General features: G+C 46.8%; 1 protein-coding gene across 1 annotated transcript; it reads left to right on the forward strand.

Moving 5' to 3' along the window:
* Positions 1-4,149: 4,149 nt before the first annotated feature.
* On the forward strand, positions 4,150-11,459 carry LOC109761441 (conserved oligomeric Golgi complex subunit 1). The gene is made up of 6 exons (XM_020320256.4): positions 4,150-6,465; positions 7,088-7,282; positions 8,601-8,890; positions 8,973-9,158; positions 9,884-10,064; positions 10,553-11,459. The coding sequence occupies exons 1-6, from the start codon at positions 4,252-4,254 to the stop codon at positions 10,691-10,693; spliced, it is 3,207 nt and encodes a 1,068-aa protein (XP_020175845.1). The 5' UTR covers positions 4,150-4,251; the 3' UTR covers positions 10,694-11,459.
* Positions 11,460-12,617: the final 1,158 nt, after the last annotated feature.

The following is a 12,617-nucleotide window of genomic DNA, read 5'->3' on the forward strand; positions in this document are numbered from 1 at the left end:
CATGCGGCAACCAAGCTGCAACAAGTGCTCATCAGAAAGTTGTGCTTGGCACACGAGGGGGAGGCTATTTCAGAGGGCGCTCTTCGGATGTATGTTGACCTTTGCTCACGCCCTCTCTCGGATGCACACATTGCGGCTGTGCTGGCGTTGTTTGGATGGGAATCACCTCAGGAGCCGTGGATCGAGGGCCCTATCGTGGCCTAGTTGTCCGCTCAGCTAGGAGGGGACGTTGTGGGCATTGCAAATGAATGTACAACCCCTTAAAATGTTGGTGTGGAATGTCCGAGGGCTAAATGCTCCGGCTAGGAGGAACGCTTTATTTCAGGTGGTGACATCGGCCAATCCGGCCATTGTATGTCTACAAGAGACTAAACCGCATGATGTATCGGCGAGCATTGTGCGTCAATGCCTTGGCAATAAATATGACAAGTTCTTCTACTTACCAGCGTTAGGCACACGTGGTGGGATCTTGGTGGCTTGGAATGAATCTATTACTCACTTGTCCAATCCGCACTACACAAATCATACGGTGACGGCCCTGGTCAAGTGCCCAGAGGATGAGCAAGCCTGGTGGCTGATGTGTGTCTATGGCCCTTAGGAGGAGGCCGACAAACTTGAGTTCTTGCAAGACCTGGTGGATATACGGGACCTACACGCGGGGCCTTGGTTAGTTGCTGGAGACTTTAACCTCCTAGCTGGACAGGAGGACAAGAGCAATGACTTGATTAATTGGAGGATGTTGAGGCGGTTTAGATCTAAGCTGAACCGGCTAGAATTGAAGGAGCTATACCTAAACGGGCGGCGGTACACATGGTCCAACGAGAGACAGAATGCAACTCTGGAGAAAATCGATCATGTTTTTGTCTCCAATGAATGGGATGAATCGTTCCCATCATGTTTCGTCTCTGCGCTGGGAACGGCAGTATCGGATCACTGCCCATTGATGCTTGATATGAACATGGAGATTATGACGAGGAAACGATTCAAGTTTGAGGCTTTCTGGATCAAGGCGGAGGGATTCATGGAAACAGTGCGGACGGCTTGGGACTCCACTCCTAATGCCTCAAATGACTACCTCACGCTCCAAAACAAGCTGCGGGCCACGGCGGTCAGCCTTCAGAAGTGGAGCAACCGTTGGATTGGGAATGTGAAGTTACAGATATCCATTGCGTTGGAGGTGATAAAGCAATTAGACGTCGCCATGGAATCGAGGCAGCTATCAAATGCAGAGCGTGATCTGAGGCGAGGCTTGAAGAGGAAGCTGCTAGGGCTATGCTCATTAGAGAGAACTATCGCACGGCAACGCTCCAGGCTACTACAGCTCCGAGAAGGGGATGGGAGCACGAGGCTTTTCCATCAACAAGCGAGTCACAGGCAGCGGAAGAACGTCCTTAGATCGGTGAAATATAATGGGACTATTCACTCAGGACATGAAGAGGTGGCGTCGGTAGTGGATGCGCACTACGGCAGGGCTTTTGGCACCGTGGAGCCGCGGAGTTACACACTAAACCTCCAGCAGCTGGATCTGCCACACCTAGACCTATCACAATTGGAGGAGGCCTTCACTATGGAGGAAGTGGAAAGTGTGATTAAGGACATGCCTCCGGATAAGGCGCCGGGGCCGGATGGGTTCACGGGCCGATTCTATGCCATGTGTTGGAGCATTATTAAGGTGGATTTCATGAAGGCCATGGATTGCTTCTTCAATGGCGACATGAGGGGCATGGCGGCTATCAATAAATCTTTGGTAACATTATTGCCCAAGATGGATGGTGCTTTGGACGTGGGTGACTTTAGGCCGATCAACCTTGTGCATGGGGCTATCAAAATATTTGAGAAGGTTCTTGCTTGCCGATTGGTGGTGCATCTTCCGCGGTTGGTTGGAAACCACCAGAGTGCCTTCGTCAAAGGCCGATCGTTACATGACAATTTCATGCTGGTTCAAAGTACGGCTCGTCGACTGAACGCCCTGAGGATGCCCACCATGCTACTAAAGCTAGATATCTCGAAGGCTTTCGATTCTGTGCAGTGGCCGTTTTTGCTTGAGGTGATGCAACAGATGGGGTTTGGACCTCGGTGGAGATCTTGGATCTGTCGAATCCTTGCGACGTCCACCACCAAAGTCATGGTGAATGGAGACCCGGGTGATACCATATATAACTGCAAAGGGTTGCGACAAGGGGATCCGATATCGCTGATGCTATTCATTCTTACTATGGAACCGTTGCAAAGGTTGTTTGAGAGGGTCACGACGAGAGGCGTGTTGGAGCCCTTGGCACATACAGGTATGCGGCAGCGGTTGTCCATATTTGCGGATGATGTGGTGGTGTTCATCAAACCCAAGCCCAGGGAGATAGACATATGCAAGAACATACTGGAAATGTTTGGAGAGGCTTCGGGCTTGCGGATAAACATGGTCAAATCGGCAGCACTACCGATAAGATGCAATGATCAGGAAGCCGATATGGTGTGCCATGGGCTGGGATGCCCGAGAGGGGCATTCCCAATCAAGTACCTTGGGCTGCCGTTGTCCTTGAGGAAGCAGTCAGCGGCACAGTTGCAGTTTCTAGTTGATCAGATGGCAAATTGTCTGCCTAAGTGGAAAGCGGCCCTAATGCCGAAGAGTGGACGTCTCACATTGGTGCAGTCTGTGCTCTGTGCCATGCCCATCCATGCCATGATGGCGCTTGACCTACCAAAGAAGACGATAGCGGCGATGAATAAGGTGTGTAGAGGATTCTTATGGTGCAGAAGAGCGGAAGCTAACGGAGGCAATTGTGCGGTTGCGTGGGATTCGGTGTGTGCACCAAAGTGGGCTGATGGTCTAGGGATACCTAACCTCAGATGGCTGAATGTGGCCATGCAAGCCAGGTGGTCATGGCTCGCAAGGGTGGACACGAGCAGACCTTGGAGCGAGTTCAAAATCAATACCCCAAAAGAAGCAAAGCTACTTGTCCAGGCGGCTATGAGGAGTGAAGCACATTGCGGTCTCCATACGCTTTTCTGGGAGGATCGCTGGATCAACGGTATGCGGGTGCAAGAGATCGCACCAACGATATATGGCATGATCCCAAGGCGGATCAGATTGGTGAGGTCAGTCGCTCAAGCTGTAGAGAATGGGTCTTGGGCAATAGATGTTGGCCCGAACATTGGTGTGGCCGCACTGCAGGAATACCTAGAGCTTTGGACGAAAGTAAGCACGTGGGAGCCACAGGCGGATGTGCCGGACGTGGTCTCTTGGGCATGGGAGACCAATGGCCGCTTCTCGGTGCGTTCGGCTTACGCGGCAAAATTCTGGGGCCGGACGGTGGAGCCTATGGCTGAGCTGACGTGGAAGTCTCGGGCCCCATCTACCTGCAAGTTCTTTGCTTGGCATGCCTTAAGAAACAGGTGTTGGACCTCAGACAGACTGGCAAGGAGAGGCCTCCCACTCCAAGATGCATGCCCCTTATGCAACCAAGAGGTCGAAACTATTGATCATGTGTTACTGACGTGTGTCTTTGCCAGGTCAGCTTGGGCCGTAGTATGTGACGCCCTGGGCAAGCTGGACTGGACGCCGACTGCACAGGACTCCCTAGCCCTCTGGCTTGAGGTAAAGCATGGGATAAACGACTGGCACAAGAAGGATCTTCATACGGTTTTCTTACTAACATTGTGGGAGTTGTGAAAGCATCGTAATGCTATTGTCTTCGAGGGGGCGTCTCCTTCATTAGGCGTAGTCCTAGGTAGAGTCAGGTCGGAAGGGAGAATGTGGGCTATTGCCGACAAGTTTAGAAGGAACATGGACCCCTTCTTCCTTCGGCTTGAACGGTGGGCCAGTAGTGAGGATTAGGAGCGTTGTAATGTGACCCTTGTAAATATGATGAAGGCATTCTTTGCCTTTCTTCTTTAATATATAATATGCACACTCGTGCATATTCGAGAAAAAGACTTCCTGACCGAGCTTAGCTTTTCTTGCGGAGGTCTACGGATTATGGGCCAAGTGCCGCCCAAAATCCATGGAGTCTATAGCGAACATCTCCCTGGTTCACCAGTTGTTACCTGTTTCTTAAAAAAAAAGTTGTTACCTCGCTTACATGACGGCCCCACGGCCCTAACGCGCGGCTTGGGTCCACCTGCGCCCTCCCAAAGCCCACTGCTAACTGAAACGAACGTGCATCTTCTGGTAAGCAATCTCCCTCCCACCCGCGCCCCCCGAATCCCGATCCCCTCCTGGATCTCGCCGCGCGCCCGAAGCCAAGCGCGGCCACGATGCCCGCCGCGGCCGCCTCCGGCGGTGGCGTGGCCGACGCCGAGGAGCTTTTCCGCACCAAGCGCGTCGCCGAGATCCGCGAGGTGGAGGCCGCCACCCGCCGCGAGATCTCCGCCAAGGAGGAGGAGCTCCGGCAGCTCGTCGGCCGCAGCTACCGCGACCTCCTCGACTCCGCCGACTCCATCCTGCTCATCAAGCAGTCCTCGGACGCCATTTCGGAGAACCTCTCCCGCGTCTCCGACTCCCTCTCGTCGCTCTCCCCGCCCGCTGAGGCCCCCAGCGCCAGCGCCAGCGCCGCCTCGTCCTCCTCTTCCGGGGGCCGCGCGCGGCTCTACGCCGCGGCGGCCCGCGCCAAGTACCTCGTCGACACGCCCGAGCACATCTGGGGCCGGCTCGACGAGGGGATCCTCCTGGAGGCCGCCGGGCGGTACATGCGGGCGCAGGTCGTGCACCGCCTGCTCTCCCGCGACGCCGCCGCGGCAGGGCGGTTCCCGCTGCTCGCGCACCAGGCGCAGCTAGTGGAGGCGTTCCGGCCCCAGATCGCGCAGCGCGCCCGCGAACGCCTGGCCGACCGCCGCCTCCCTGTCTCGGCCCACGCCGACGCACTCGCGGCTGCAGCGGCGATCGACGCGCCGTCGCTCACCCCGTCCCAGGCGCTCCTCCTTCTCCTCTCCTCTCGCCGCGCCTGGATCTCGCAAGCTCTGACCGTGCTAGCCTCGGATCCGTCCTCCTACACCTCCGTGCTGTGCGATGTTGCTGGGATCGTTCGGGTCACTCTCGGCCACGTTGGGCAGTTATTTGTGCCTGCGCTCACCGACTTGCCGATGTTCTACAAGACAGTGCTCGAGTCGCCGCCCCCTGCACAGCTGTTCGGTGGCATTCCAGACCCAGACGAGGAGGCACGGTTGTGGAGAGAGCACTGGGATCAGCTTGAGGCTACCATGGTGCTGCTTGAGCCGGATACTGTGGCACGAACTTGTACAGATTGGCTCAAGGAATGTTGTGATGAGATGTTTGGTGTGATTGCTGGGTCGCAAAGGCTAGTCGATGCCATCGGTAGTGGGGTGGGACTTGGCTCGGCGCAAAGGCTCATTCGTGAGAAACTAGATGACAGAACAGGACTGGAAGGGAGTTTGGAGCAGTGGCTGAAGAGTGTGTTTGGGTCAGAGATTGAATCCCCATGGGATCAAATCCGTGGGTTAATCTTGAAAGAAGGCAAGGATATTTTTGAGGACTGGATGGAGGAAGCATTTGTGCAACGGATGAAGGACATTGTGCATTCAGAGTTTGATAGCTTGGTTGGTAGTGTTAATGTGATGGAATCGATTCAGGCTATTGGTGCGAATGCTGGTCCTAAGGATGCTGCTGATTTCCTGGTGCATGTGCAAAAAGCTTCGACTGGGGGCAGCGTATGGTTCTCAGAATCTAAGATCAAGAAAGGTGGAATTTTGGCACATTTGAAACCAATTGCTGACGAGAATGACTTCCACAGCTGCCTAGCATCGTATTTTGGGCCGGAAGTTAGTCGCATCAAGAATGCAATTGACGGCAAATGCAAGAGTATTCTCGAGGATCTTTTAAGCTTTGTTGAGTCGCACAATTCAGTTCAGAGATTGAAGGAGTTGGTGCCATACATCCAGGAGAAATGCTATAAGACCATCTTGGGAGTACTGAACAAATTAGAAGCCGAACTTGGAAACCTTTCTGATGCATTGGGAACGAAAAAGGGGGATGACAACGTGCCTGCTGCATCTGTTATTGTGGAGCGGTCTCTCTTCATTGGCCGCCTCTTGTTTGCATTGAGATATCATTCAAGTCATGTACCCCTGATACTAAGCTCCCCAAGGCAGTGGGTAAAGGATTCTGGTGGTGAAGCATTTGCCAGGTTATCATCGCCCACGCCAAGACATTCAAGAGCATCTTTTGAGTCGTCATCACCTTTTACCCCCAGAAGACAATTTGACAGCCCTAGGAGTCCTGGAAGGCAATTTTCTGAAAGCCCCAGAAGACAATCTATTGCTGCTGCTGCTGCTTCCTTGTTTGGTGCTGATGATAGCTCCAATCCCAGACTTGATGAACTCAATAAGACCCTAAAGGCACTGTGCATTACGGCTCACACTTTGTGGATAACATGGGTGTCTGCTGAATTATCAGACCTTCTTTCATATGCTCTAAATAGAGATGATTCATTATCCTCATCAACTCCTTTAAGGGTACACCCTCAGCATCGCTCGTTTTTTATTTGTTGTTTGAATCATTTGATCATTCTTAGTATATATCACACTGTCGTATCTAGTTACGTCATTTCATGCTATTCATATTTTTATTAGGGGAAACTTTAGTGAGGCATGAAGATATATATATATATATATATATATATATATATAGAGCAACATTAGTAACACGTAACAATAACAACTGTAAGAATTGTACAACCTACTGGACATGACTGAGGCAGGGCATTCTCTCTGATTAAGTGATATAATAATAATACTTGCAGAATTTATCGAACAATGTTTAGGGAAGATGTACTTTGAGAAGTTTGGTTTTGCGTGTCGGTAGAACCACACTTTTAGAGTAGTATCTCATAGGATGTTTGATAGGTTGATACGTAAAGGCACACCTTTTCTAGATGCTAAATAATTGTTTTGGCCATAGTTGTACTTTGGAGTGGGTTTGTATATATTCAGGGATTACATCCTTTTTAAAGATTTCAGCATCACTCTGTTGCTCCATCTATTTTATTGTAAAAAGGGAACATCTTATCTTGTTTATGTATTCACATATATATGCAGTGCTGGTCGTTTTAATTACACTGTATGGTTTCCTTGTCAGGGATGGGAAGTTACAGTCATCAAACAAGAGGAACCTACCGATGGTCCCTTGGAGATGCAAATAGCTCTTCCATCAATGCCTTCGCTGTACATTATATCCTTTCTTTACCAAGCATGTCTGGAGATTCATAAAATTGGAGGGCACATCCTGGACAGAATTATATTGCATAAATTTGCCTGGGATTTACTACAGAAGGTGTGTTATATGGTAACAATTTATCAAAGATGCATAACACTTCATTATTGTTCTAATACTTCATGTTTCAAGCGAAGAACCAAAGAATTATTTGCGGCATTTGTACCTAAGCTGTTTTACCATGCATCTGCATAAAAAACAGTAACTTATTGTGTTTGTTAGCACTTATTGTTGAGTTCTGTAACTACCTTCCGTAGTTGTGTTCTTGACCCAGAAGCTAAGCATGACAAAACTATTGTTTAACTAATCAATGTTGCATATTCTGTTTGCTGGTTTTCACTTCATAGCTGAATAATATCATGCCTCTTTATTTCCTGACAGTATTACTGAAGACTCTGCTCTATGAGATAATGTATATGTGCTTTGGCAATATAATGCAAGGATAGTTGATACTATTATTAATTCTGAACCCCTCAGATTTCAATCAACTTGAGCATAATAAGCTGATCAAAAGTAAATAGTTAACAAATACGTTAGCGTATCTTACTTGAGATATTGGGGCGTCATGTTCTTCAGTAATGAGGGATGTCTAAGAACTAGATTGCACCATTCTTCTTTGTCAATTTTCCCATCATGTTTTGTGTCTGCCCCCTCAAAAGTCTTATAACAAGAGGGAAATAATTTTGAGGAAATAATGCGACCAATGCATAACAAACAGGTCAGTCATTTAGTGTAATGTTCCAGGGTAGCATTTGTTCAACAATGTACTGATATAAAGCCTCCTTCTGCAAAACCCCTGCAATAACAAGCTTTGGCGCAATGATATAACTCTTAAGGTTCATTACCTACTCAACAGCATTAATGAAAATAGGCAGTACTAATAGCTATAGCTATAGCCTATAGGCATATATCTTGGGAGTTCACATAAATGTTTGTCACACCATAATGACATTCATAGGGATACTATGTCAAATTTGGATAACTTGATTAAAGCTCATAGTTTCAGCTGATTCCCTTGTGATCAAGCTTTGATTTGGTTGGTCACTATGTCTCCACTCTAGACGCTTGTGTATCTGGATGACCCTCAGCACTAAACAAATACAATGTTGATTATTTCATCGTGACTTGTGAACTTATTTTGCCTGCATACATCGTCCGACTCATGTCAATATTTCAACGATAAGAACTGGGAACCAAGTCGAAACTTGATTGTTTATCCAAATATATGTGTCAATTATCACCCTTTCCATCTCTAGCTGTGTTGTTGAAGTTTGAATATGAAAAGTGCAGTATAGGACTTAAAGCCAATGTAATCATTGGGCCCTTTTATTTCGAGAAATGTAATCGTTGGCCTTAACATCTGGTTAAACTCATGTAGGTTATCAGTATCTACGAAAACTTTTTGGCATCTATCGAATCAAGTAACTCGCAGGTTTCAGAAAAAGGAGTTCTGCAAATACTGCTAGATCTGCGTTTCATTGGTGATATCCTATCCGGAGGCAAAAACTCTTCAGCCAATCCTTCTGAAACAAAGATAAAACAGGACAATGCTAAGACTACCTTCAGGAGAAAACAATCACAATTCCAGGCAGATTCAGCTACCATAGAGCCTATAAACAAGCTGATCAATAAATTCTCGCAGAGATTGGATCCAATAGACTGGGCTACGTAAGTATTTTCTCTGTTTGAAATTGTTACACATGTATATGATCGATGTACTAAAAAATGAAACATGTCTCACTTGTAACAGGTATGAATCTTACTTATGGGAGAATGAGAAGCAATCTTACAAGCGCTGCGTTGTTCTTTTTGGTTTCTTGGTTCAACTGAATCACATGTATACTGGTGCGGCACAAAAGTTACCAACAAAAACAAATACAGATTCAAATATTATGAGGTGCTCCCAGGTTCCAAGATTCAAGTACCTACCAATCAGGTAAACAATTGTTTTGTCTAACCTGTAAACGTACAATTGTTAGTTCCATGGTCCAGTTTTTAGAGAGAGCATGGTGCATCTTCTATAATATCTTAGTTTGTTAATTTCCGACACATCATTGTGTTATCCTTCAATTTTTTATGAGATGATATTATCAATAGTAGTGATAATTCATATAAACAATAGAAGTTGAATGCCTACATCCTGGGGTGTGTACTGCATACTCGACAGTTGAGTTGTTGTGAATAGTGTCGCATGGGATTTTCCGTATTATGCACCAACGAGTACAAACCGCTCTTTGGTACCTATTTGCATAAACTAGTTTGCTAAAATGTCAAAACAGACATCTGTATGGCATATACTTGTCTGACGTACCAATGTTGCAGTCATAGCTTCTGGATGAATTAATTATATACCTTGTGGTCACATGACAGGTTTTAAGTCAATTGTTTTCTTATTAATTAAGTGGATACTATCCTCTAGCTTATTACGCAGGGTCAGCTATAAAATTGACAAAACAGTCATGGTCAATTGTCAAAGATATGTTTTCAGTCTGGCTTCTGCCTGTAGGATGGCCTAATGGATAGTTGTTACTATATTTTTCTGATTGTTATTTTGGGCCTCTGGTGGGTGTTCCTTATTTTCCGTTGTGTGATTTGGCTGTAATGAACAAATATGCTAGTTTTTAGACTAACTGCTTCCCTATTCACCTTTTCCGCTTGCAGTGCCCCAGCTCTATCATCAAGAACACCCAAGTCATCACTACAGTCGCCATCTGATGATTCGACATCTAGGAACCCTTGGAAATCATCATATTCAAATGGGGAAAGGTCTACTATATCAGAATATGATAATAATGCAAGTCTTGGAAGTGCAGCTCCATTGCTCAAATCCTTTGTTACACAGGTAAAGTAACCAGCCATATGTTTTTTCACCCTTTTTTGTCAGCTCTTTTAAAAGTTGTAGTGAAACCAGCCAATGGTGATAATGCATGGTGTAGATTCTCATAAATGTAGCCTATATTGTCAATACTCATTATGGTTGGCCTGGGACTGCATTATCATGTAGGAAGTTATCCTGAGTTAATTCAGTTAAGCACGTAAAGAGAATTATGGACATCATATGGATTCATGTATTGAGTGTCACTAGCACATACTATTTGTATCAAGTCAACCTTGTCTTCTCTATATGGTTGAACCGTTGAATTTCGTTAGGTCCAGTTTGGTAGGTAGAACTGAAAGGATGCTGTATTCAGTTTGTATACTGGTTGTTAAATTAAGATGTTTTGTCATCTCCCTTCATCAAGCCTGTCGACTAGGTTTTAGATGAAATTTCTGTCTAATTGAAAGCAGCAATGCCCAGCTAAACATACCCATACAATGTTTTTATATCAGGTTGGGAGCAAATTTGGGGAGAACACATCTAGATGGGGTTCCATGCTCTCTGATGGCCAGGTAGGGCTGAGCGACATTCTTCCTGGACCAGCAGCTGGGTTCTTCTCATCTTTCACGTCTGGGGCCCGATATGATTCATAGTCAAAGTAGTGTGAATGAAGGCCTCGAGTCCATACGTCCTCTTATACATCAACAAACGAAAATGCACATAACAAGATAATGACATCACCACTGCTGATGTGTGAGATCTGTCATTGGGAATCTGTTGCTTACAGAATGATGACACATAGTTGGCCTGTTGATGGTCAGCACATCCATGCATGCCTCTTACTCCCTCTGTTCCTAAATATAAGTCTTTGTAGAGATTTCACTATGGACTACATACGGAGCAAAATGAGTGAACCCACACTTTAAAATGCATCTATATACATCCGTATGTGGTCTATAGTGAAATCCCTACAAAGACTTATATTTAGGAACGGAGGGAGTACATTTTATTTGATCGGTGGGCATTCGGGGAGAAGCTCAAGCAGATCTGACAACGCAGCCTGCTTCCAGCCTGTAGAGATGGAGGAGGCGCTGATACTAGGAGGAATCAGATGCTTTTTCTACGTGTTTTCTGCGTGCAATTTGAAGGCGTATCGGAGAGAGCAAGTGCAGCTTTGTAATGATACCAGCTCACCATTTTTGGTGTGTCTCGATCAATTTGTGTACATTTAAGGCCTCATGAATTCATGAAGAGAATTTTGGAGTCCATTCTTTTCACCTGTTTTTGGTCTCGGCGGTTTGGGAGGATGTTATATTCGAACAGTTGTGAGGCTGCTGTTGTGGTGTTTCCAAATTGATATGTAGTAAGTAGTTGTGTACACTGCAAATAGCAATAAAGCATGTATTCTATCTTTCAAAAGCTTTCAAAAGGGTCGCCAGTTTTATTTCACTGTACCTTTGGATTAAAAGTTCACCATACCTACGGACTAAATTTTATTGCCTAAGGGCATCTCCAACGCTGACCCTCAAACCATCTTGCCATCCTATATTGCTTCGCCGAGTGGTCCAGACGTGTTTCTTCCCGTAAATTGAAAGCAAAGTTGGGGGTGCTTTGCGCGAGTCCAGACTCCAGCCACAGCCACATGGGACTCCTACACCCCAGCCCACTAAATCCCCTTTCCGGGCCCATTTTCTTCTGGCGTACCTCCTCCTCCGATGTCACCGATGTACCTCTCTGGCCGCCACACATGCATTGTCGGACTTCCGCAATCGGCACCGACGCGTCTGCTCGCCTTTTATGACGGCGTCGCCCACCCAGGTACACTCCTCCGTCGACGACATCCATGGAGGACACCACGCCCGGCAGGTGTTCGATCAAATGCCATTGAGCTAATTTTCAAACATCATGTCATTTTTGTATAGTATGAAGGATGGCGCGGTACTCGACAATGGAGGATGGGTTGTTGTGTGATGCATGGTTGGTTGTATCCGCGGATTTCGTAGGCAGGCACAAAAGGGGGCTCTTCTAGCAGCGCGTGCATGATTCGTTTCACGCATGACACCACATTGCGCCCTACGACATGCACATCATCCAACAACGCAATGTGAGGTTGTTATCGTATCGATAGTATGCCATCCAAACCACCGTCACCAAGTTTTGTGACACGGTTGCTCGGCTAGAGGCAAGATGGTCATTGCGCGCGGCAGCGGAGGAGACTGTAAGTTTTGCTTCTTCTTGCTCAACTTCTCGATTGAATCACCCGTTCACTCAATGTTGCTCTACACATTGTGTAGCCCGTAGCGCTGCTGTGACGTACCACATGATAGAGGGGCTGTCATTTAGGTGCATACACCGTTGGATGAAGTTGAAGGGGCAGTATGTGTGGGACCGAATGATCCGTTCATGAAAAACTTTTTGAACATTCAGTTAATCTCGTTGAATTTGAATTATTGTTGTACTAGACTTATTTGCATGCTATGTATGGATTATTTGTGATATTTTATATCCGAACTTTGATGATTTCCGTTTGGATTTGCATGAATTTCGTCCGGTCTGTTGAAACGCGATTTCAAATAT

The sequence above is a fragment of the Aegilops tauschii genome, chromosome 3, assembly GCF_002575655.3.
Source record: "Aegilops tauschii subsp. strangulata cultivar AL8/78 chromosome 3, Aet v6.0, whole genome shotgun sequence".
In the NCBI taxonomy this organism is placed as follows: domain Eukaryota; kingdom Viridiplantae; phylum Streptophyta; class Magnoliopsida; order Poales; family Poaceae; genus Aegilops; species Aegilops tauschii.